The sequence below is a fragment of the Hypoxylon trugodes genome, assembly GCF_022578975.1.
Source record: "Hypoxylon trugodes strain CBS 135444 unplaced genomic scaffold F4822scaffold_4, whole genome shotgun sequence".
Taxonomy (NCBI): Eukaryota; Fungi; Ascomycota; class Sordariomycetes; order Xylariales; family Hypoxylaceae; genus Hypoxylon; species Hypoxylon trugodes.
Genome location: NW_026250019.1, coordinates 1,449,523 through 1,470,335, shown reverse-complemented (window position 1 = coordinate 1,470,335; position 20,813 = coordinate 1,449,523). Strand labels below are relative to the sequence as shown.

General features: G+C 47.9%; 5 protein-coding genes across 5 annotated transcripts; 3 read left to right on the top strand and 2 right to left on the bottom strand.

The window, feature by feature from the left end:
• Positions 1-564: 564 nt before the first annotated feature.
• Positions 565-2,330, bottom strand: F4822DRAFT_399223 (trichothecene 3-O-acetyltransferase). Its single transcript, XM_051457757.1, has one exon. The coding sequence runs from the start codon at positions 2,068-2,070 to the stop codon at positions 679-681; it is 1,392 nt and encodes a 463-aa protein (XP_051315449.1). The 5' UTR covers positions 2,071-2,330; the 3' UTR covers positions 565-678.
• Positions 2,331-3,430: 1,100 nt separating this feature from the next.
• Positions 3,431-5,710, top strand: F4822DRAFT_399221 (cytochrome P450). Its single transcript, XM_051457756.1, has 8 exons — positions 3,431-3,799; positions 3,858-3,894; positions 3,960-4,051; positions 4,108-4,195; positions 4,248-4,746; positions 4,801-4,967; positions 5,033-5,418; positions 5,480-5,710. Exons 1-8 carry the CDS (start codon positions 3,581-3,583, stop codon positions 5,525-5,527), a joined length of 1,536 nt encoding a protein of 511 aa, XP_051315448.1. The 5' UTR covers positions 3,431-3,580; the 3' UTR covers positions 5,528-5,710.
• Positions 5,711-6,583: 873 nt separating this feature from the next.
• F4822DRAFT_399218 (uncharacterized protein) lies at positions 6,584-7,985 on the bottom strand. Its single transcript, XM_051457755.1, has 3 exons — positions 7,508-7,985; positions 7,065-7,418; positions 6,584-7,012 (listed from the first exon to the last, which is right to left on the bottom strand). Exons 1-3 carry the CDS (start codon positions 7,681-7,683, stop codon positions 6,799-6,801), a joined length of 744 nt encoding a protein of 247 aa, XP_051315447.1. The 5' UTR covers positions 7,684-7,985; the 3' UTR covers positions 6,584-6,798.
• A 1,018-nt stretch (positions 7,986-9,003) lies between these two features.
• Positions 9,004-16,585, top strand: F4822DRAFT_428014 (uncharacterized protein; the record flags this gene model as incomplete). The annotated part of the gene is made up of 3 exons (XM_051460838.1): positions 9,004-9,624; positions 9,698-15,602; positions 15,660-16,585. 3 exons carry the CDS (start codon positions 9,004-9,006, stop codon positions 16,583-16,585), a joined length of 7,452 nt encoding a protein of 2,483 aa, XP_051315446.1.
• Positions 16,586-18,943: 2,358 nt separating this feature from the next.
• Positions 18,944-20,361, top strand: F4822DRAFT_428013 (aromatic prenyltransferase; the record flags this gene model as incomplete). The annotated part of the gene is made up of 2 exons (XM_051460837.1): positions 18,944-20,154; positions 20,220-20,361. The coding sequence occupies 2 exons, from the start codon at positions 18,944-18,946 to the stop codon at positions 20,359-20,361; spliced, it is 1,353 nt and encodes a 450-aa protein (XP_051315445.1).
• Positions 20,362-20,813: the final 452 nt, after the last annotated feature.

Sequence of the window (20,813 nt, the reverse complement as noted above, 5' to 3'; positions counted from 1 at the left end):
AGTACGGTTATTGGACAGGATGGTGTCGACGTAATGTTCATCGTGGATGCAAATATCACCAAGACCGTGATCGATGCTTCTCGAGGAGTATTCGGGGCAGTAGAATTCCGAAGACACGTTGGATCAGCTGTGTTTTGAGTTTTTCGCATAAACTTAAAATACAATGGTTTTAAAAGTCATATGAAAACTATACCTAGGTATTGATCGAATCAAGGAGTTTGCAATTAGTGAGGTAGGTGTGTGTGGCTTTACAGAATCAATGTCCCAACCATTAAGAGGCGTGAAGTTACCTAACGAGTTAGACAACTTCTATACTGTAGTGCAACTATGACACAAAGTTAATTGATATCTATTAGATCGACTACTTGGATGTGAAAATGGTCCACTTTACGCCGATAGCGGGAAATACTATCAATCTATTTTGATATACATACAGGAATAATTCATGGTATGACTGGATGGTATGACCGGATGGTGAGACTATTCGACCTCCTGAACCAAGACATTCAGGGGCTAACTCGAGCCTCATTCTTGGCAGCTGCACTTAAGTAATCAGCCACGATTCAAGTATTAAATGATAAGTAGAATTCTCGAATTGGTATGTGTGGTCTAATTTTCTGGAAAGTCGCCTTGGACTAGATGCTAACTATAGTACATAAGAACCCCTTATCTCGAGACTCAACCGCCAAAGCGACCATACTTGGCAAATGTTTCATCTGCCTTCAACTTGGTCATATCTTCGTCCCGCAGACATATCGCAATTACAATCTCCCCACTAGGTGCCTTTGGAAGCAAATACACTAGACTGTCAAGAGCAAGCGGCATGAGCCGTGGTCGTCGAACTGATTCGGGCTTTCCTAGCCCTAAACCGAAGTCAAGTCCATAGCATCCCGTTTTAACCCACGAAGAGACAATAATATCCACCGTAAGGTCTAGCGAGCCCACAGGGTTGATAGTCCGTTTATTCGGTGTGCTATCAAGCAGCGTGGCTGCGGATCGGGTCTGATATTTGATGCTCTCGCGATCTAAGCCTGCGCGTAGATATGACGCGACGGCACCGAGCGGGCCGTCGGCGACTTCTTGCAGCTTGAGGGTGCGGTATGTCATGTTCTGAATAAATCCGGGATACGTCTCTGGGATATCGAGATAGCTGCGTACGTTGACAGAGCGTCCGAGCGTCGCCTCGGTTACGGGGCGACCCTCCAAACGCGATGACCGGGCTCGGGTGATGCATTGCCAGATAAGCGCCGTTATAGCGTCGTCAGTGGAAATGAATCCGGATGTGACTGTTTCTGCTGCCTGTGCCTTCAGGGCGCTGAGTGAGGCGGCATCGAAGATAAAATTGGCCCATGTGCATTTTAGAGGCCTGGGTGGTGCAGGTTTGGTTGCATTTGCCCCGCTGTTGGCGGGGGCCTGTGGACCTGGTTTCTTCGCGATTTGACGGGAAACTTCAGGGCCTGGTTGATAATCCTGCAAAAGAGGCACAATATTGCGACGGTCGCAATTGCCAATTTTCAGCTCCTCCTGCGTAAAAGGCTCGTTTCGGCAAGCTTTTGAGAGCAGATGAAGCACTTGCGCCTGACCAGCCATGTCCATGGCATTGTGATTCGCCGAAAATGTCAACAGGAGACCCCCGGTTATGAAGTTGGCTTGAATTAGAAGCACTGGGTCGTTTTCTGGTGGCCTAAGGGAGATTGTAGCTCGTGGAGAAATGACAAGTTCGTCAAGCATACTCATAGGGAAATTCGCATCCCTGAGAGCCCCCATTGTCGGCATAGAGCCATCTTGTCGTAGATCCTTGACGACTAAACGGGGTATATTCTCGAATGGTGTAATCTTGTAGATACCCGAGTTATCCTCTCCAGATCCCTCATTGGTTACTTGACCAGCAACCCAGGGGAAGCTCGCCGATAAACGCTCGAGACCAGCAGTCAAAGTGCTGACAACGGCGGGATGTTGCGAGCCGTCTAATAAGGGAAAACATAAGGTGATCCCCGTATATGAGTGGACTGTGGCTGGCATCTGGCCGAAGATATCAAGAGCGATACCATCTTGGGATACCCGAGACATGGTTCTAAGATATGGTTTGCCGATCAGACGTGTTTGTGAGGTGTGGAGAAATCACAGAAGGACAATCGAGAGAAGTCTAACAGATATCACGATGCGACTGCCAAAATTTTGATACTTGGACTGTGAAGAAGTTGCAAAATATGTCTTCTAGTGTCCTAATAAACTAATTAACGAATGATGACCGCGGCACCTCTTTGCCCTGTTGGCCGTATAGTCCGAAGCAATACGGTCAACCTTGCTATCCAAAAACTTGGCTCGACTTGGCGTGTTTGGATTTCCTTTTTCCTCACTAACAATGTTAATTGGCACTAACACTAAAGCTACTATATTTAATCTAGTAAGTATGACTATTCCAACTAGCGAGTCGGTAGGATCATCATTGTAAGGCGATAGGGCTGGGCGTCGTAGGGCTCTGTAAGTATCAGCACGCGTAAGCTACTATGATGCAATACTTGAACAGCTCGCCACGGAAAAAAGTCTGCCGGGTTTTAGAGGGACCTAAAGTCTCAGCTGGAATTTCTCCATATTATAGGAACTTTCGACCCGATAATCCCACTGACCGACTGGCGCGTGTGTACGAAGTCCCTTATTCCACTTTTTAACCTTACCTAAAAATAGATTTATGTTCGGCAGCAAAAGCTAAGACCCTATCTCCACGAGAATAATCGCTAGCGTACCTCTTGGAAATCTTGGAAGCCATAATTATATAACGATACGTTTCGTAATTAATAGGATTACTTAAGAGGATTACTTCATGCTGTCTCAGGTATTAGTCTAGGGTAATGGATGTGTGTGGCGCAGTGAATGGACGAATGGAATGGCAATTTCGGTGATATGATTTCCTAATTCGGTATAGAGTTACTAATTCTATAAGATTCAAGTTACCTAAGGTTAAGCCACCGTAAATCCCAGTCGCCTATTAGAAATTCAAGGTTATTATTCTATTATATTCTCTACTTTACGGTTAACGAAGAAAAAGGTGGTTGCGCGAGAGACTCAAAGTATGAAGATATTAATAATCTATAACATTAGCTACCCATATTCTATAGCATTGACCGCGGACTCTATATGGGAAACAGCTGTAATATGATGTGACATTTTGATAGTGGGATTAACTACCTAAGTTCAAATACCATTAAATTGATTGGAGGAGCTCTAGCAAGCTTAAATTCCCCCCTGTTAGTGGGTTCCCATTCAATCCAACTCCTACGCTGCGCACGTAAGATTACTCGGTGTTGCTTACATGTACGCCTTACATAGTAACATCTAGGATCTCGAAAACCTAGATAACATGCAAGATAATTCCTTCATTGATCTCGTACGATAAATCGGCTACTTTATGCAATTTAATGCGCCGACGATCTGATGCATTGGTTTTGTGCATCCTCTGAAGAAAATATATCTACGTGAGGCTTGGCCAAGCCCTTAGCTAAAATCAATTACCAAACATCTTCACTTTAGATCAGATCATCGGGGTAATTCTATACAATTTTCTTTCTCTACAACCAACATGGCAACTATTAGTGTCGTGATGGCCATAGTGGCCAATGAGTGGCCGATACTCCTAGCCGGGTTACTCATTACTCTATCTTTAACCCAAGCCCATCTCCTTCGAAGTAGTCCTATCGCCAAAGTCCCTGTTATCGGCTCGGAATTGGGAAGTGATGAAAAGAGACGACAAGCTTATCTCCGCAACGCAAGACAATTATATCTGGACGGATACCAAAAGGTGAGTTTATTCTGTGATAGAATAACTAGGTACTTCTCAAGATATTAATTATTCCTAGTTCAAAAATGGCATGTTCCGTATTGTCTCGCCTCGAAGTATGACGCCTCTTCTCGCTATTCTCGCTAGTGGGGTAATCTCATAGCTGACCCGACCCCGCCAGAATCCAAGGTTATTGTTATGTCGCCCAAGTTCTTGCAGGAGCTCAGCGAATTACCCGACAATGTTTTGAGCTTCGATGCTGCGATTGAGGAGGTGAGTAAACTCAAGCGATGAATGATAAAACGCACGCATCTAATGGTTACATGCAGACAATGCAGTCCAAGTACACCCAGGCCCGAGGAACTGGTGCTGCCATCATTCCCCACACGATCAAGACCCATTTGACTCCAGCTTTAGGTGTGTAGTAATTGTGTCAGCAAAATATAAGAAACAACCTAACAACTCCTAGTTCGCCTAAATCCATCAATTGCTAGCGAGGTTCAAGAGGCCCTTGAGCTTGAGATGCCCCCTTGCGATGACTGGACTCCTATCAACCTCAGCCGAAAGATGATCCGAGTGGTGGTTATGGTATCAGGCCGTGTTTTCATCGGACCCGAACTCTGCCGAGACGAGCGATACATCGATGCCGCTATCAACTACTCTATGGATCTCATGAAGGCTCAACAAGCTGTTTCTATGCTCCCTGAATGGAAGCGACCTTTCCTTGCCAGCCACCTCCCTCCCGTTAAAGCCCTTGACAAGCGATTCGACGATGCCGATGCCTTCCTTCGACCTCTTGTTGCATCACGACGAGCAATGGACCCCAAGGAACGTCCTGATGATCTTGTTCAATGGCTTCTAAACGGCGAGGCTAAATTCGGCGCGACAACTACCGAGAAGCTAGCTGAAGTTCAATTGGGAATTAGCTTTGCCGCTATCCACACCACTACTTTGACCACCACCAACGCGTGTGTAGCACCAACCTTCCTAAATAGGAAATCGAGCTAATCTCTGATTCGTAGATTCTACAACTTGGCCGCTATGCCTGAACTTGCTCAGGACCTTCGTGAAGAAATCCGTTCTGTCCTCGCCGAACACAACAACGTTTTCACCAGCAGCTCAATGCAAGCGATGAAGAAGCTTGACAGTTTCATGAAGGAGACGCTACGATTCCACCCTGCCTTCGCAAGTAAGCAAATACGACCCCATGCCCCATTTTTGTGGACACTAGCATGCTGACTGTCGTAAAACCAGCCTCTTTCCAGCGCAAGACTCTCCGCCCATTCACCCTATCTAACGGCCAACGCATCCCTGCTGGCGTTATTATCGAGGTACCCGTGCATGCTGTCAGCTCTGACTCCGAAGTATTCCCCAACGCCGATAAGTTCGACCCGTACCGCTTCTACAAGCTGCGCCAGGAAGCTAAGGAAGAAGGTGCCGTCGATGTCCAGGGCCAGAACCAATTTGTCAGTGTTACTCAGAAGTCTCTTACTTTCGGATATGGTCGCCATGCTTGCCCTGGTCGCTTCTTCGCTGCGAATGAGATGAAGATGATCTTGGCCAATGTCCTATTGAAGTACGAGTTGCAATTGGCAGATGGTGCTACGGAGCGATACCCCAACATTGAGTTTTCCACACAGGTGAGTTAAAAACCCATCGAATTGTTAAATATTCCCATGTGCTAATGCATTTTCTCTGCAGTCCATCCCTGACCCCAAGAGGAACGTTCTTTTCAAGAAGATCGCTTAAATTGGGGAGATGCAATGGTGATTAGAGTGTAAGACAGCGTGAATCATAGAGGCATTGCTATTCTTGTGTTTAGACTGTATATATAGCGGGAGAATGGCGTAACGCGACTACGGGGCTTAAAAATCCATCTAGATTTGGGATTAGGATATATAAATTCCATATATATATTTATTATGTTAAAAATGTTGTGTTAAAAACTGTTCTCTGTGAATGATCTTTTTTGAAGACTTTCAGCATTTTCACGCGACTACGTAAACTCTTGGGATACAGGCGTTCTATTCGGGGGACTGCTGCCCTAAAGGCACCGACATGCAGTACCTAAGAATTAGTGTAATAAAATCGCCAGATAGCACTACTAGAAATCGAGGTTTACCTAGGTACGCTAATAGGACGCTATATTGCGCACCTAGACGCGGAACTTCAGCACATACCTACAAAACCATGTAATTAAGAATTAGATAGGCAATTGTCCATCTAAACAAGCATTTACAGTGCATACCAAGTAGGCAGGTCGATTATGTAGGTCTTATACCCTGTAAATCGAAAACAGAAGGGATCGTATTCATATTACCCGTTAAGTTGATGACACAATCTTGCAATGTCCTTCATAGCCTAATCCGTGCCCCTAGGAGTTTAGGGTCCAGGGCATCCCTAAAATGCATGTAAGACTGCAACAACACGCTACTAAGAACTTAAAATGCAGCTCAGCTGGAAATTGCTGATGTTAATCATCAGATAGGTATACAATAGAGGCAGGTAGAAAGCCAATAGGATAACTTGATTAAGTTCGAGAACAAATATGCGGTCCTTTTGTTGTGACTAAAATTAGATAAGATTTGTACATTGGACGAGGTGATGAAATTGCGTGTACCATGCCTAGGAGGTAGCTATACTACCAGGGTGTTAATTAATTAACAAATTTAGACGTTGCCATCAATGATTTCTACCTTAGGTACCCATGTACCTAGGTATCTACCTAAGGTACTTTTGTGATATCCTTTGACTTCAAATTTGTCAATAGGGTTATTCTGAAAAGAAGTGGTTAAAAATTGTTTAATTTTGTTTAATTTTGTTTCGCTGTTAATTCCCAGTCTATCCTCGTTATGTATGCTAGCATTACAGTCTATTTTTGCCCACCTAACCGCTAAATTCAATTGACCCTGAATTTTGTACCAGCATCATATTGCCCTCCACCTATGATTCCGATATGTATCCGTTTGAGTTTATGTACAACTAACTACCAAACCACAAGACTATTGGTTGTGTTTGGCTTATTTAGACTTCACCTGCTTGACTTGCTTCCTCAACTTCTCCTTCTTTTCAACAGCGTAGTAAACGAAGGGGTAGATGATATCCGCAATCTCCGTCAACACGAAGAGGAAAACAGTAACGGGCTTAGCTGTGATGGGGTAGGTCTCGGGGTAGTGCACCCAGCGCCAGACGAATAAACCGATGACGAGGACAGTTCCAAGCCATCGAATAAGCCTTTTACTCGATTAGAAGCTTACTTAAAATTTTTATTGAGAGGTGCACTTACCAGATAGTCCATGAGTGACCAGAGGTGTTATCCCTGCACATTAGGTGCAATACCGAAGCACCGCTGAGCAAGACTTGGCATACGAAAGCGCTCCATAAAGCACACTCATCAAGACTTGGGATTTGCTTGATAAAGGCCAAATGCATAGCAATCATCGTACCAATTCCAGCAGTCAAAAGCAGACCAAGATTATTCGCTACCATAGGAGCTTGCTTCCATTGCGACGGGCCAAATTTGATAGTCACATAGACGATCCCAATATCGGTGATGAGCCATGATGTGAAGGCTACGAACTGACCAACCGAGGTTGGGTAAACTACGCCGTATAGAAGCTCCCAAGAAATGTTTGCGCAGCTGCCGAAAAAGCCTGTGTTAGCGACCTTGGCACGCTGTAGAGGGGTTATAAAGCGGCGCTAGCGCAGCGTGGGGGGGATATTCCATACAGGGACACCAGTGGCATGCCGTAAGACTTGTCTCGGTAGGCTTGGACAACGTATAGAATGTAGGTGATGGTCCACATAGCACCAGAGCCCAAGATTAGGCCATCTTGTACCTGAAGATAGTATAGGGGTGGCCGTAGGACCCTATCGTTAGGGCTGAGGGGTAGATGAAGCCCCATTTTGATAGGTACAAAGAGAGCTAGGAAATATTGGACAACGAAAAAAAGAGAACCAGGCTTGGATCGTTTGAGCTTTTCCTTAAAAAAGGACGAAGGGATAAAATGTAAGAAGCGAATCTCGGGCACGGCGACAAACAGAATTTATCATCTAAGCAATGGAAAATTTTATAGTGCGCGGAAACAGGCATTTAATGATGTGGGACGATTTATTATGACATGAATCCTCGGAATAGAAGTAAGGCGTTGTAGCCCGAGCCGGCCGAGTTACCTGTGCTCATTCCTATCGACTATGCCGCATGAATCCATTCACGAACTTTTTACCAGCTGAGTTTTAGATCGGACCTGGATTATCTTCCGTCAGCTTGTAGCGATTGGCTTATTTTACCGCCATTGACTACCATATTAGGGCTGACAATGTTTATTAAGGATTTAGGTAATTTTACTCGGGGTCGGCGAACAAAATATTACGCCAAGTGCCTATGTAGAGACCAATTAGGGTCGGCGGTTTATTACATAAAGTACTGAAAATGACTAGTGTCTGATCCTTACTAAGTTATATACATACTTAGTAAGTTATATTCCCTATTATGATCGAAGGATCAGGGTTAAAATGAAAGGGCGCGGCCGTTGTTGCGTGGGGTATGGGGCACAGGCTTACAGAATTTCCCTGCTGGTTCGGTCATCCTTCCTGACTACCTGGTAGATAGAGAAGGGAACCCGCTCTTCTAGCGTGCCTACGACGGTGTACGTAAAGCTAAGAGTCCTTAAAATAAACATTTTACCCACTTACTAGTTGACGCAATGCACTTTATAGCATATACCCGTCATGAAGATTCAAACAAGGATCCACGCTAGTGTAACGCTGGGATTTCTTCTAGACTACCAGTCTGAGCCACAAGTGACCGAATACTGCGATTAAGATCCAGGAGTGGAGATCCACGTGGATGTTGATACGGGCTTCAGAACGGGCATGAGGCTCCTTTATCATGATAAGCTGCCAAGGGGTAGTTTGAGGAGTGATGATTATACCTGGGCAGAGAGGGCGTTTTAACACCACCTTAGATATTAAGACTCTTGCAATCCCTAAGAATTTGTACACCAATACCAATATACACACTCCATCCTTACTATCACCACCACTACTACCACTGCCACTACTACTTTCCTTAATCTCATAGAAACAAGTCCCCTCCAGCATCTCAACGACTGTTTGGCATGATAGTGACTATTGCTTGAATAATATAGGCCCATGCTAGGCTGTCAATAACTGTCCTCTTTCCCTTCTATACCCAACTACTCAACATAGTATTTTCAACCACAATGGATCGCTCGGACAGTTCCACCTTCAGCCCTATTCGGGACTTACAAGAGGTTGCCCTCTTTGGCCCTCAAGTAACACATTGGACAAAAGATAGTCTTTCAACCCTCCAGTCCACACTTCTCCAAACCACAAACCTCGATTTCCTCAAAAACGCCCTTGCAGAAATTTCATCTTCGTGGTCCATACTCAAGAAAGGCTTCGACGCGTCGAATATCAACGCCGAAGAAAAACTTAAGGAACTCGAAAACTTCGCGACGGGAGGCACCATCCCCGACCCTCAAAATCTTGGCAATACGCAGTTAGCCCCACTCACGATAGTATCGCAAGTGGTGGATTACGTCCGTCTTGCTGGTGATCGGGATGACCTAATAGACTTCAAGGCGGCGCAAGGATTTTGCATCGGGTTCCTGTCAGCCGCTGCTCTTGCTTCCTCAAGCGATTGGACACAATTTAAGCACAACGTATCGAACAGTTTGCGCTTGGCCGCCTGTATCGGTATCGCCATTGACGCAGAAAATGCGTCGCATTCTCATCCAGACCGGGCGACAGCAGTCGGTGTTCGCTGGAAAACGCCTTCCGACTGGGCATTCTTGGAGACATCCTTAGATATCTTCCCAGACGTAAGTTACCCCTTTCCGACCGAATAATACCTGGGTATTTTATTTGAAACATGTGCTAATTGGATGCAAATAGGCCTATGTATCCTGCGTAACGGATGACCGAACGCTTACGATCACGTTGCCAAACCGCGATCAAGAAGCGTTCTGCTCTCGACTTCGGGAATTCAAGATAGCAACTACCAGCATTGGTCTTGGCGGCTACTATCACCACCAGAGACACGCCAAAGCTGCCCAAACTCTCAAGCAGCTTTTCTCTAGTGCCCTCAAATTCCAACTCCCTAGCGCTGAAAAATTGCGCTTACCCTTAAGATCTACTTCAGATATTGGGCTTATCTCGACTGGATCTCTGCACGAGATCGCCCTCGACCTAATTCTTTGCAAGCGAGCTCATTGGTTCCAAACCGTGAAGCTTAGCACGGCCGATATCCCCCACGACCAGCTCAAGTTCGTTCCTCTCGGAAACGAATCTTGCGTCCCACGATCACTTTTGTCGAACAAGCCCAACTCAACAAATGGCGATGTACCGGAACTCATTCGTGGCGTTGAAGAAGTTGCAGTGGTTGGTATGGCTTGCCGTTTCCCTCAGGCCGACTCCCTAGAGGAGTTCTGGCAATTAATTACATCCGGCACGACATCGACTACCGAACTCCCTCTCGAACGATTCAACACCAAGGATATCACTCGAGGCCCCAACATGCCTAGGTTCTTCGGCAATTTCCTCCGCCGACCAGATGCGTTCGATCACAGATTTTTCGGTGTCTCTGGCCGAGAAGCCAAGTCCATGGACCCGCAGCAACGACTTGCTTTGCAAGTCGCCTACGAAGCCTTGGAGTCTTCCGGATACTGCGGCTTACGGCCCGAAGAGAAGGAGACTGATGTAGGCTGCTACCTCGGTGTTGTTAGCGGTGACTACGAAGAGAACGTTGCGTGTGACAACGCTAACGCTTTCTCTGCTACGGGTACGCTGCAAGCCTTTATCACTGGTCGCATTAGCCACCACTTCGGCTGGACTGGTCCGGCTGTCTGCTTAGATACTGCTTGCTCCTCATCAGCGGTTGCGATACACACTGCCTGCAAGGCAATCTTGTCGGGAGAATGCGCTATGGCCCTGACTGGAGGTGTTAGCATAATGACGAGCCCGAACATGTACCAAAACCTTTCTGCTGGAGGTTTCTTGAACACCACCGGTGCTTCGAAAGCCTTCGATGCGTCGGCCAATGGATACTGCCGTGGTGAGGGTGCTGGTATCATCGTGCTGAAGAAGCTCTCGAGGGCAGTTGTTGATGGTGACACTATCATCGGTGTCATCTCCGGCTCGGCCGTCAACCAAGGTTCCAACCTTACCTCTATCACGGTACCCGATTCTGGATCCCAGGGTACGCTGTACAAGCGTGCGCTTTCTATGGGTCTGCTAGAGCCTAAGGAAGTCACCTATGTCGAGGCTCACGGCACCGGTACCCAAGTCGGAGACCCGATCGAGTACGAAAGTGTCAAGAGGTCACTTACTGGTCCCTGGCGAAACGACAACGTGTTCCTCGGGTCTGTTAAGGACAATATCGGCCACACTGAAGCTGCTTCAGGTGTTGCTGCGGTCATCAAGACGCTCTTGATGATGCAGTACAAGACCATTCCCAAGCAGGCCAACTTCAAGTCCCTCAACCCAAAAATCAACGCATCCGACAGCATAATAGTACCGAAAGCCACCCAGTCATGGACCGCCAAGCGATACGTTGCCCTTGTGAACAACTACGGTGCTGCCGGTAGCAACGCCGCAATTGTACTCCGAGAGCACGCTCCGATTGAGAAGCCTTCCAAACCCCAGAACTTGCGATCTTCCGTTGGATACCCAATCCTGCTCTCTGGCAAGACCACAAACAACCTTCAGTCTAACATGGATGCGCTCCGCTCATACTTGTCTAAGGCCACAGCTTCTTTCGCTGACGTAGCGTACAACGTCGCCCGAAGGCAAGACTCGTCTTTTGAGCATCGCGCCTCATTTGTGGCGGCCGATGCGCAAAGTCTCATCGCTGCTCTCGGCAGCCCCACCGCTAGAGCGGATGCTACCGTGTCGCGAAAGACCAAGGTCCCAGTTGTCCTATCATTCGGCGGCCAAACTGGTAATAACGTAACCATTTCGAAGGAATTGTACGAAAGCAGCGATCTTCTTCGCAGCCATTTGGATAAATGCGATGCTGTCTGCCGGTCGCTTGGTCTTCCCAGCATCTTCCCCGAAATCTTCCAAGGCGTCGATGTTGAAGATACGATCAAGCTCCACTGCATGCTGCTTTCTCTACAAGTTTCTTGCGCCAAGTCATGGATTGACAGTGGTCTTGAAGTTGATACCGTTATCGGTCACAGCTTCGGCCAGCTTTCCGCGCTTTGCGTTGCCGGCTCTGTCTCTCTTGAGGATGCATTCCGTCTTGTGGCTGGTCGTGCACACTTCATCAAGAACAACTGGGGTCCCGAGCGTGGTGTCATGGTTTCTGTAGAGTGCGGTCGCAAGGAGCTTGACAATGTTGTCAGCCAGATCAACTCGATGAATGGTCTCCGCGTGGATGTCGCATGCTACAACGGTCCCCGTAGCTTCGTACTTGCTGGTGACAAGGCATCCATGGAGAAGGTTGAGGAAGTTTGTCAGTCTTTCAAGACCACCAAGCTTCGCAACGCCTATGCTTACCACTCTTACCTCGCCGATAACATTTTGGATGGATATAGGAAGGTAGCTGAGTCGGTTACAATCCGATCACCCCGCATCCACGTCGAGACTTGCTCCAGCAATGGCGCTTGGACCAAGTTCACCGCTGAGGAAATTGTTCAGCACACCCGAGGATCCGTCTACTTTTCCGATGCAGTTGAGCGCATTACTGCACGCTCGCCCTCGGCTATCTGGCTTGAAGCTGGATCTGCTACTCCTATCATCGCGATGGCGCGTCGCATTGCGCGAAAGCCAGAAAGAGCGGATACTTTCATCTCCATGGACCTGAAGGGTGTTGATGCGGCGGCAAACCTCGCCAACGCTGTAAACCAATTGTGGAAGGCTGGTGGTGCAGCAAAATACTGGCCTTTCCACCGCTCTTCAAGAGCTTCATACAGTCACCTCAACCTCCCTCCCTACCAATTCGACGCTACTTCGCACTGGATTGACTTCAAGTCGGCGGCGGCATTGGTGCCCTCCCAGCCCGCTGAAGCCCCGGTCGCTAAACCCACCAAACTCGTGAACATGGTGGAAAGTGGCCGCGTTGCCGGAGAGCACCTATTTCTCATTGACACCACTAATGCTGCCTACGACATGTCCGTGCGAGGACACGCCGTTACAGGTCAGACTCTCTGCCCCGCATTTATGTATGTCGAGATGGCGACGAGGAGTGCTATGGAAGTTCTTTCTAGCAAGCCTGCTGTTCAGAGACTTCCCCACGTCGAGGGATTAAACATTCACGCACCACTTGGCCTAAGCGGTGATTCCGCTCTGTACCTCCGACTCCGAGAATCTGCTCAAGAAACTTGGGACTTCTCAGTTTACACACAAGAGTCTGAGAAAGAGAATGTCGAGCACGCGCGCGGTCGCATCAACTTGGCCCCTGTTGATGACATCGCCGCGGAAAGCCGATTGAAGATGTTAAAGAGGGTTGCTCGAAGCTCTGGCGTTGACAGAATTCTCAATTTGCCTTCAGCTACTGGTCTTAGCGGTTCAATTGTCTACAAACTCTTCTCGGAGATTGTGGAATATGCGGGCTACTATCGCGGAGTTAAGAGCCTGTCGGCCTCGGAGAACGAGGCGGTCGGTTCAGTGGTCGTTCCAGCTGAAAAGCCTTTCGGCTTGGATACTGGAATTGTCGACCCTATTGCTCTTGACAACTTTGTCCAAGTTTCGGGCATTCACGTCAACTGCCTTGCCCCTCGTCGCGACGATGAAGTCTTCATTTGCAATGCTATTGAGGAGATCATCCTCTCTGCGCCATTCATGGCTAACCGCTCCGATTCCCGCGCATGGACCGTTCACACTCGATATGAGACCGTCGCCAAGGGTGCTAGAACAAACGACATCTTCGTTTACGATGCAAAGACCAAGGACCTAGTCTTAGCTATCATGGGTGCTCACTTTACAAGCGTCCCTTACAAGTCATTGGTTAGGGCTCTTACCAAGGCCAACAAATCTGCCCCTGCTATTATGGTCGAGACTGTTTTCGGAAAGAGCACATACGACAGCGACAGCGACCAGGTCGACTCTGGATACCAAACTCGTGTCCCATCGCCACCCGCCGAAGGATCCAGGGAACAGCCTAATGTGCTTGAGCCTCTTCCTAAGAGGCCTCAGGTCCAGCAAGCTGCTCCAGAGCCAGCTAAAGCGGATAACACCGTTCAATTAGTACGCGAGATGTTCAGCTCCATCATGGAGATTCCGATTGAGGAGATCTTGCCCACATCGGACTTGGCCGAGCTCGGTGTTGATTCGCTGCTATCTACTGAAATCTTGTCTGAAGTTGAGAAGCGATTCAGCGTCAGTGTTTCACAGGATCAGTTCATGGACTGCACCGACATCCTTTCCCTCTGCCGCTTCATCCAGCCGAACGACACGATCGAAGCTCCCCAGATAACCGTCGAGAACCCCAGCCTTGCCGATCAACTCTCCAGCAATTTGCCTGACGACAAGAGCGAGATCACAGACAATGAGACCGTCTACGAGGAACAAACCGATAACAACTTTGCGGTAGTGTGCCGTGAGAGCTTTATTAAGGCTTCAAGCTCCTTCGACAAGCACGCAGCGGCGACTGGTTTCACCAACTTTTGCGGTGAGGCTTTCACATTGCAATCCAGACTTGTCGTTGCCTATGTCGTGGAAGCTTTCTCTGCCCTTGGCAGCGACCTCCAAGCCGTCAAGCCCCACGGAAAAGTCCCCGCGTTCCAATTTGAGGAGAAGCACAAGCACCTCATTCCCCAGCTATACAAGATCCTAGAAGATGCAAGCCTAGTCAAGAAGGAGAGCGACGGCACATTCAAGCGCACGGATGTACCAATCCCGACCATACCTTCATCGACTCTACACGAGGAAATGCTACAGAAGTTTCCTGCTCACGGTTCGGAGACAAAGCTTCTACGCGTGACTGCACACAAGCTTGCTGAGTGCCTTACTGGAGCGGCCGATCCTTTGGCTTTGATGTTCCGAGATGCGACTGCGCGTGAGTTGCTCGGAGATGTCTACACCAACGGACCAATGTTCAAGGCCATCACAATGCTTCTTGCCGACTACCTTTCATCCGTCCTGGAGAACTTTGGTAACACCAACCGTGAGATCAAGATTCTCGAGATTGGTGCTGGTACCGGAGGCACAACCAACTACCTTGTTCAAGCACTCTCCAGCCTCGGTAGCAAGCAGAAGTTCTCTTACACATTCACCGATATCTCTTCCTCACTCGTAGCCAATGCGCGCCGCAGATTCTCCAAGTGGTCGTCGTTCATGCATTTCGCGACTCTCGACCTTGAGAAGGAGAATGCGCAGTACGCTGGTGCCTATGATATCATCATTTCGACCAACTGCGTGCACGCTACCCCTGATCTTGTAAACTCAACTAGCCAGATCCGCAAGCTTTTGCGCCCTGAGGGTGTCCTATGCTTAGTGGAGTCGACCCGCAACTTGTACTGGTTCGATCTAGTGTGGGGTCTCGTTGAGGGCTGGTGGGCATTCAACGACGGCCGCGAGCACGCGCTTGCACACGAGTCGCGATGGAAGCGAGATCTTACTACTGCTGGCTACAAGTGGGTAGACTGGAGCAACGATGCATCTGCTGAATCCGATCTCCTAAGGGTTATCACTGCGTCTCCGTATAATGCGGGACCTTCTGGCGAATGCGTCGAGGAAGTTGAGCGCAAGCTTGAGACCAAGCAGACCGTGACTTTCAAGAAAGTGGACGGCTTAGATCTTCAAGCTGATATCTACTACCCTTCCGAAAAGGTCGAGTCTGGAAAGACTCTTCCCGTAGGTCAGTACAATTAAACCCTACGCGCTTCAAGAATCAAGTAGCTAACGTCCCTAATAGCTCTCATGGTACACGGAGGCGGACACGTCATGCTTTCGCGAGACGATATCCGACCGGAGCAAACAGACATGCTCCTCAAAGCGGGTTTCCTTCCCATCAGTGTCGACTACAGGCTTTGTCCCGAGACGACATTGAGAGAAGGGCCTATGACCGATGTTGGAGACGCATTAGGATGGATCCGAAATGTGCTCCCCAACATGACGCTCGCGCGCTCGGACGTTCGAGTCAACGGAGAAAAGGTAGTAGCCGTGGGTTGGTCCACCGGCGGCACAATTGCCATGTCTCTCGCATGGACCACTCTTCCAAAGGGCATCCAACCTCCCAACGCCATCCTCGCTTTCTACTGCCCCACCGACTACGAAGACCCCTTCTGGATGCAGCCCAACATCCCCCACGGCTCCAAAGCCAAAGAACACACCTACGAATACAACGACGAGCTCTGGGAAGCCATCTCTGACTCCCCAATCACTAGATACAATGTCCCTACCAAGAAGCGTGCTCTTGGTGGCTGGATGGCACCTAGCGACCCCCGCAGTCGCCTAGTGCTACACATGAACTGGCACGGACGCGCATTACACGTTCTGCTTAACGGCATGAACAAAAACAACAAACGGGAACCGGGCACCCCGTCTGCAGAGCAAATCGCGGCCGTTAGCCCGCTAGCTCAAGTGCGAAGCCAAAACTACGTCACACCTACCTTCATCATCCACCCTCGCCAGGATGACTTGATCCCCTGGCAACAAGCAGTGCGCACATACGAGGCGCTTAACACCCGAGGAATTGACTCGGAATTGCGCATCGTAGAGGGTGTACCGCACTTGTTTGATCTATACCGCGAGCACCAGAGCAATGCCGAGACGCAAGCTGCTGTAGCCGACGGATATGAGTTCCTTTGTAAACATGTTGGATTAACGCTGCGCAAATAAGCAGCTATTGGGATTACGGATATTGTAGTATAAGGTTTCAAAATTCTCGTCTATAGCGTTCTCGTTATTCTTCTTGTATATGGCATTTCTTAGCATTTGTTTATAGCGTCGTTTTCTGTATATACCATAAACATAAGGGCGGAGTTTTATGGATAGATGGGCATTTTGGAAAAAAAGGATTTGGGAATAGAAATAGACTACGAGTCGTTTGAGTTCATACAATATTCCGATAATGAGTGACTACATCCGTAATTACCTAGTAAAGAGACAATCAAACAGTGACCAACACTGCAAAAGTCTCATGTAGCCTATGTGGTATTACCCCTATAGGGGGTTGCTTAGATAGGCGGCATTGAAAGATCACTGTGAATGAATAATACAGTGCTTTACTCGCTGTAAGTAAAACATAGATCGTGTCGTTCAGCCCTAAACTCTTTGAAATTTTAGTTATCTAGGTGGGTTAGCCACTGTCATTACAGAGAGCTACGCGCTAAAGCTTGCTGGGCTTCGAACGCGATTAGATACAATACGCGCCGTAATTACGACAAGTAGGTAGATGACCGACACACACACCCACTGTGAAGCTTTGCTAAGCGCCATCACCTTCCCAGATCAAATGGGCTAATCCGCCGAAGTATGTCTACAAGATGATTCCGATACAGTTCGGGAATAATTTGTTTCCGGCCAACTAGCCGTCTTTCGCTGTATGATGCTTCATCCTACATCCTATAGATTACGGCTGTCAGTGTCTCATCCGTGGTCCTACTTCCGTCATCAGCGGTTGCATAGAATGAATGGACCAGTAAATGAGCTCCCTATACGGGGTGGCCATGCGCTAATACTAGTATAGAAATCCGGCATGGGTGCACCTGTAGGAGGATAAGGCTGGAGCAATCCTCCTCTGTATAAGATGACTCAATTAGAAGTCAGCAAATAGCTGATGGAATGCATCCAGGCAGTCGTAAGCAAGTCGGGTTGCAATTCAAGCGATCCCAATTTTGAAACTAGGTACTTCCCTTTTGGTCTGTGTCAAATCAAACGTCCCGTATTTTCTATATTTTATTTTATTTTTGTCATAAGCTTCTTCCCGTACGAAAGGATTTAGACTTTAATGCGATCAGCGACCTTATCGGATACCTTAGTATATAGCCTTCCAGTTTGAAGCCGCTGACGGCTTTCGGTGCCGCTCAGGATTTAAAATTCTGACTGCGTCCTTGCTAGGCGACAGGGACAAACCGCCGAGCCTTGGATTAACGGTTTCCATTCGAAGCTCATTACAAAAGACCATATGGATAGGGTTACCCAAAAACGATCAAATTGCGAGGTAAAAAAAGACAGAGATAAAACACGTAGCTTTAAAGGCCTTGGCATCTCACATCTTGCTGAATTCGATCACCGAAATTTCATAATGCAATCAATCTACTCGAATTGGTCAAATGAAGACGCTGACGTGACCCAAACATAAACCCACGCCGATTTCCAGATCAGATCAATAAAACCTTCCAGAAGGGCGCACTGCCTCAAATAGCCGTAAAGTCTTCAAATACGTAATCGCTTGGCGAGCTTGGTATGTAATCCTATAACCCTCCTGCCATTATATAATTTCTTTATAGGTAACGCTCACCTGTAGTTTACTTGGGGTCACGCCAGCTTAATTAGCAGTTAGTGACCCCACTTAGGTAACAGGCTTACTCAACTAAACTACCCTCATTAGTGGCTTAGTCAATTAGACACTTCGCTATCACGCCCTGTATTTTAGTGCATCGAACCTCTGTCGGCGCTAAGGCGTATTCGTGACAGTTTTGAGCTTACTCGGAGTCGCCCAGGACTACTCCAGGTCATCCTTAGTGCTTTGATATACCCTATCTCGATCTCAGATGAGTACTCAATTGGTATTGATGCCGCGGCCCTGGTACTGGCTTTGCGTCCTCATGGCTCGATTAGTGTGAATCCAATACCAGTGGCTGGACGAAGACCCCAGTTCATGGCGTAAAGCACCGAACGAAGGTGTAAAAATATCCTCACACGTGTAGTATCCCTGCGTAGCGCGTGTTTCTAGAAAGAAGCCAAGGGTTAATACTTCATGAGTTAAACGTTTCTTTTATTATATATTTGCTGGTGACTCTGTAGAGATATGGAAGAACTTCATCTACATTAGCCATTACACAACATATCAAAGAACAATAGGGACATTACACTAATAAATCCCTAAACTCCACACCATACCTACAAATACCATATCCCTCCTTCATATCACAACCCTCTATCATCTACATCGCGACAACTAGTACTCTATAAAGCCTCGGGGAGGTTGAACTACAAAAACTCTTACATAACTCAAATCAATCATCAATCACAATGGCGACTGTGTCGATCGATTCCCCAGTATCTCCGGTGTCTCCTATGGCCCGGAGGAGGCCTTTTGATGCTTGGCCCATCAACAGACCCAGCACTGCGGAAGGTCCCATGTACTGGTTCCAGACGAGTGGCCAAGATCTCTCAAACATGCTGCGAGAAGCCGACTGCCCCCAAGACATCCAACGCCAATTCCTCACATGGTACCGGGATACCATCTGCCCACAACTGGGCAGCAAGCCTGAAGCTGATTCCCTTAAGTCCGTATCCGGCTGGGACGGCAACCCATTCGAGTACAGCTTTGAGCTGAAGGGAACTACCAAGAACCCTGGTGTTCGATTCGCTGTTGACTTCGCCCCTCTCCGCCCCGCAGACAAGGTCAACCCTCTAAGTCTGGCGCCTGCCCAGAGGGTTCTCGACTCACTAGCCAAGAAGGGTACCATGTTCGATGACAACTGGCACCGTGCTCTTGCTCGATGGTTCACACACGCACATCGATCCACAGAGGAGCAACAAGCACTCATCTCCAAGGTGGGATACCAATCATCCATGATGATTGGCTTCGATGTCGCTTCTAAGATTTTAATCCCCGGCAAGCTCCCTGTCATGGCCAAGGATTACTTCGCGCCTGACATGACAGCTGCCACGATGGGCATCAACAACTGGGAAGTCGTCAGCCAGGGTATCCGTCAGCTCCCCTCCATCGAGCAATACCCTAACATCCTTTCATCTGTGAAAATGATGGAAGGGTACCTTGCCGAGCACCCCGGTCTCGAGAATGGCACTCGCGGCATGTCGACTGATTGCGTCGCTCCTGGCTTGGCGCGCCTAAAGATTTACATGCGCTACCACGGAGAGTCGTTCGAGGAGATCTGGGATTACTACACTCTAGGTGGACGTATCCCTAACCTTGAGAGCGATAAGGAGACGTTCCGTGACCTGTGGAACTACACGAACGGTACTTTCTTCGACTCTGAGGTCGATGAGAACGGTGAGAAGTACGAAGTTAAGCCTGGTCTATTAAGACACAAGCCGGTTGCCATATACTTCTCTCTTTCCCCTAAGAAGCCCTACCCCATCCCTAAGATCTACTTCTCCCCTGCTCGCAAGGCACCCAATGACAAGGTGATTGCTCGGGGATTGGATGCGTGGTTGATGAAGTACGGATGGTACGATGGTGGTAAGACGATGGAGGAGCGTGTCACCAGTGTCTTGTAAGTTTTTCTCCCCACTAAGACAATTTCGTCATTTCATCATCATAATTCTAACAAGGAAATAGCACCCACCGAAAACTAGAAGAGAAGGTTGGCATCTTCACCTTCGTTGGCCTTGGCAGGAAGGAGTCTTCAGACCCCAGCAAGGCTGGCCTAAGCTTGCAGGTGTACCTAACGCCCGAGTTGTACGAGACACCACGTGTATAATTTTCCAATGCATCATATTTTCGCTTCTCTAGATTTATGCTATACCCGGGGGTCAACGGTTTAGCATTTTAGGGTTACTGGGTTTGGACATTTGTATTTACGGCCTAGAAAAGGTCTAGATGGCATTGGTACTACGGCTGTGGACTAAGGGAAAGCGAAATAAGTACGGCTTGAGATGGTGGGAGAAAAGCCATTATGAGCCTGGCTAAGCATTGTTGAATTTGGTTGGGATTTTTAACAGCGGGATTTTATCATGTATCTATTTCAAATTCTATTTGCATATCACGTTCAAAAACTTGCCATATCTTCAAATGCTTAATGTGAATGCAATGTTTTGTACGAGGGTGCATACACTTTTGGGTTGTGCGTTCTAAAACGCTATCCGAGATGATAGAGATTTACGCATAACAAGGTATTAGGGCCACCCTTTTGGTCTTAATGATCAACAAAAT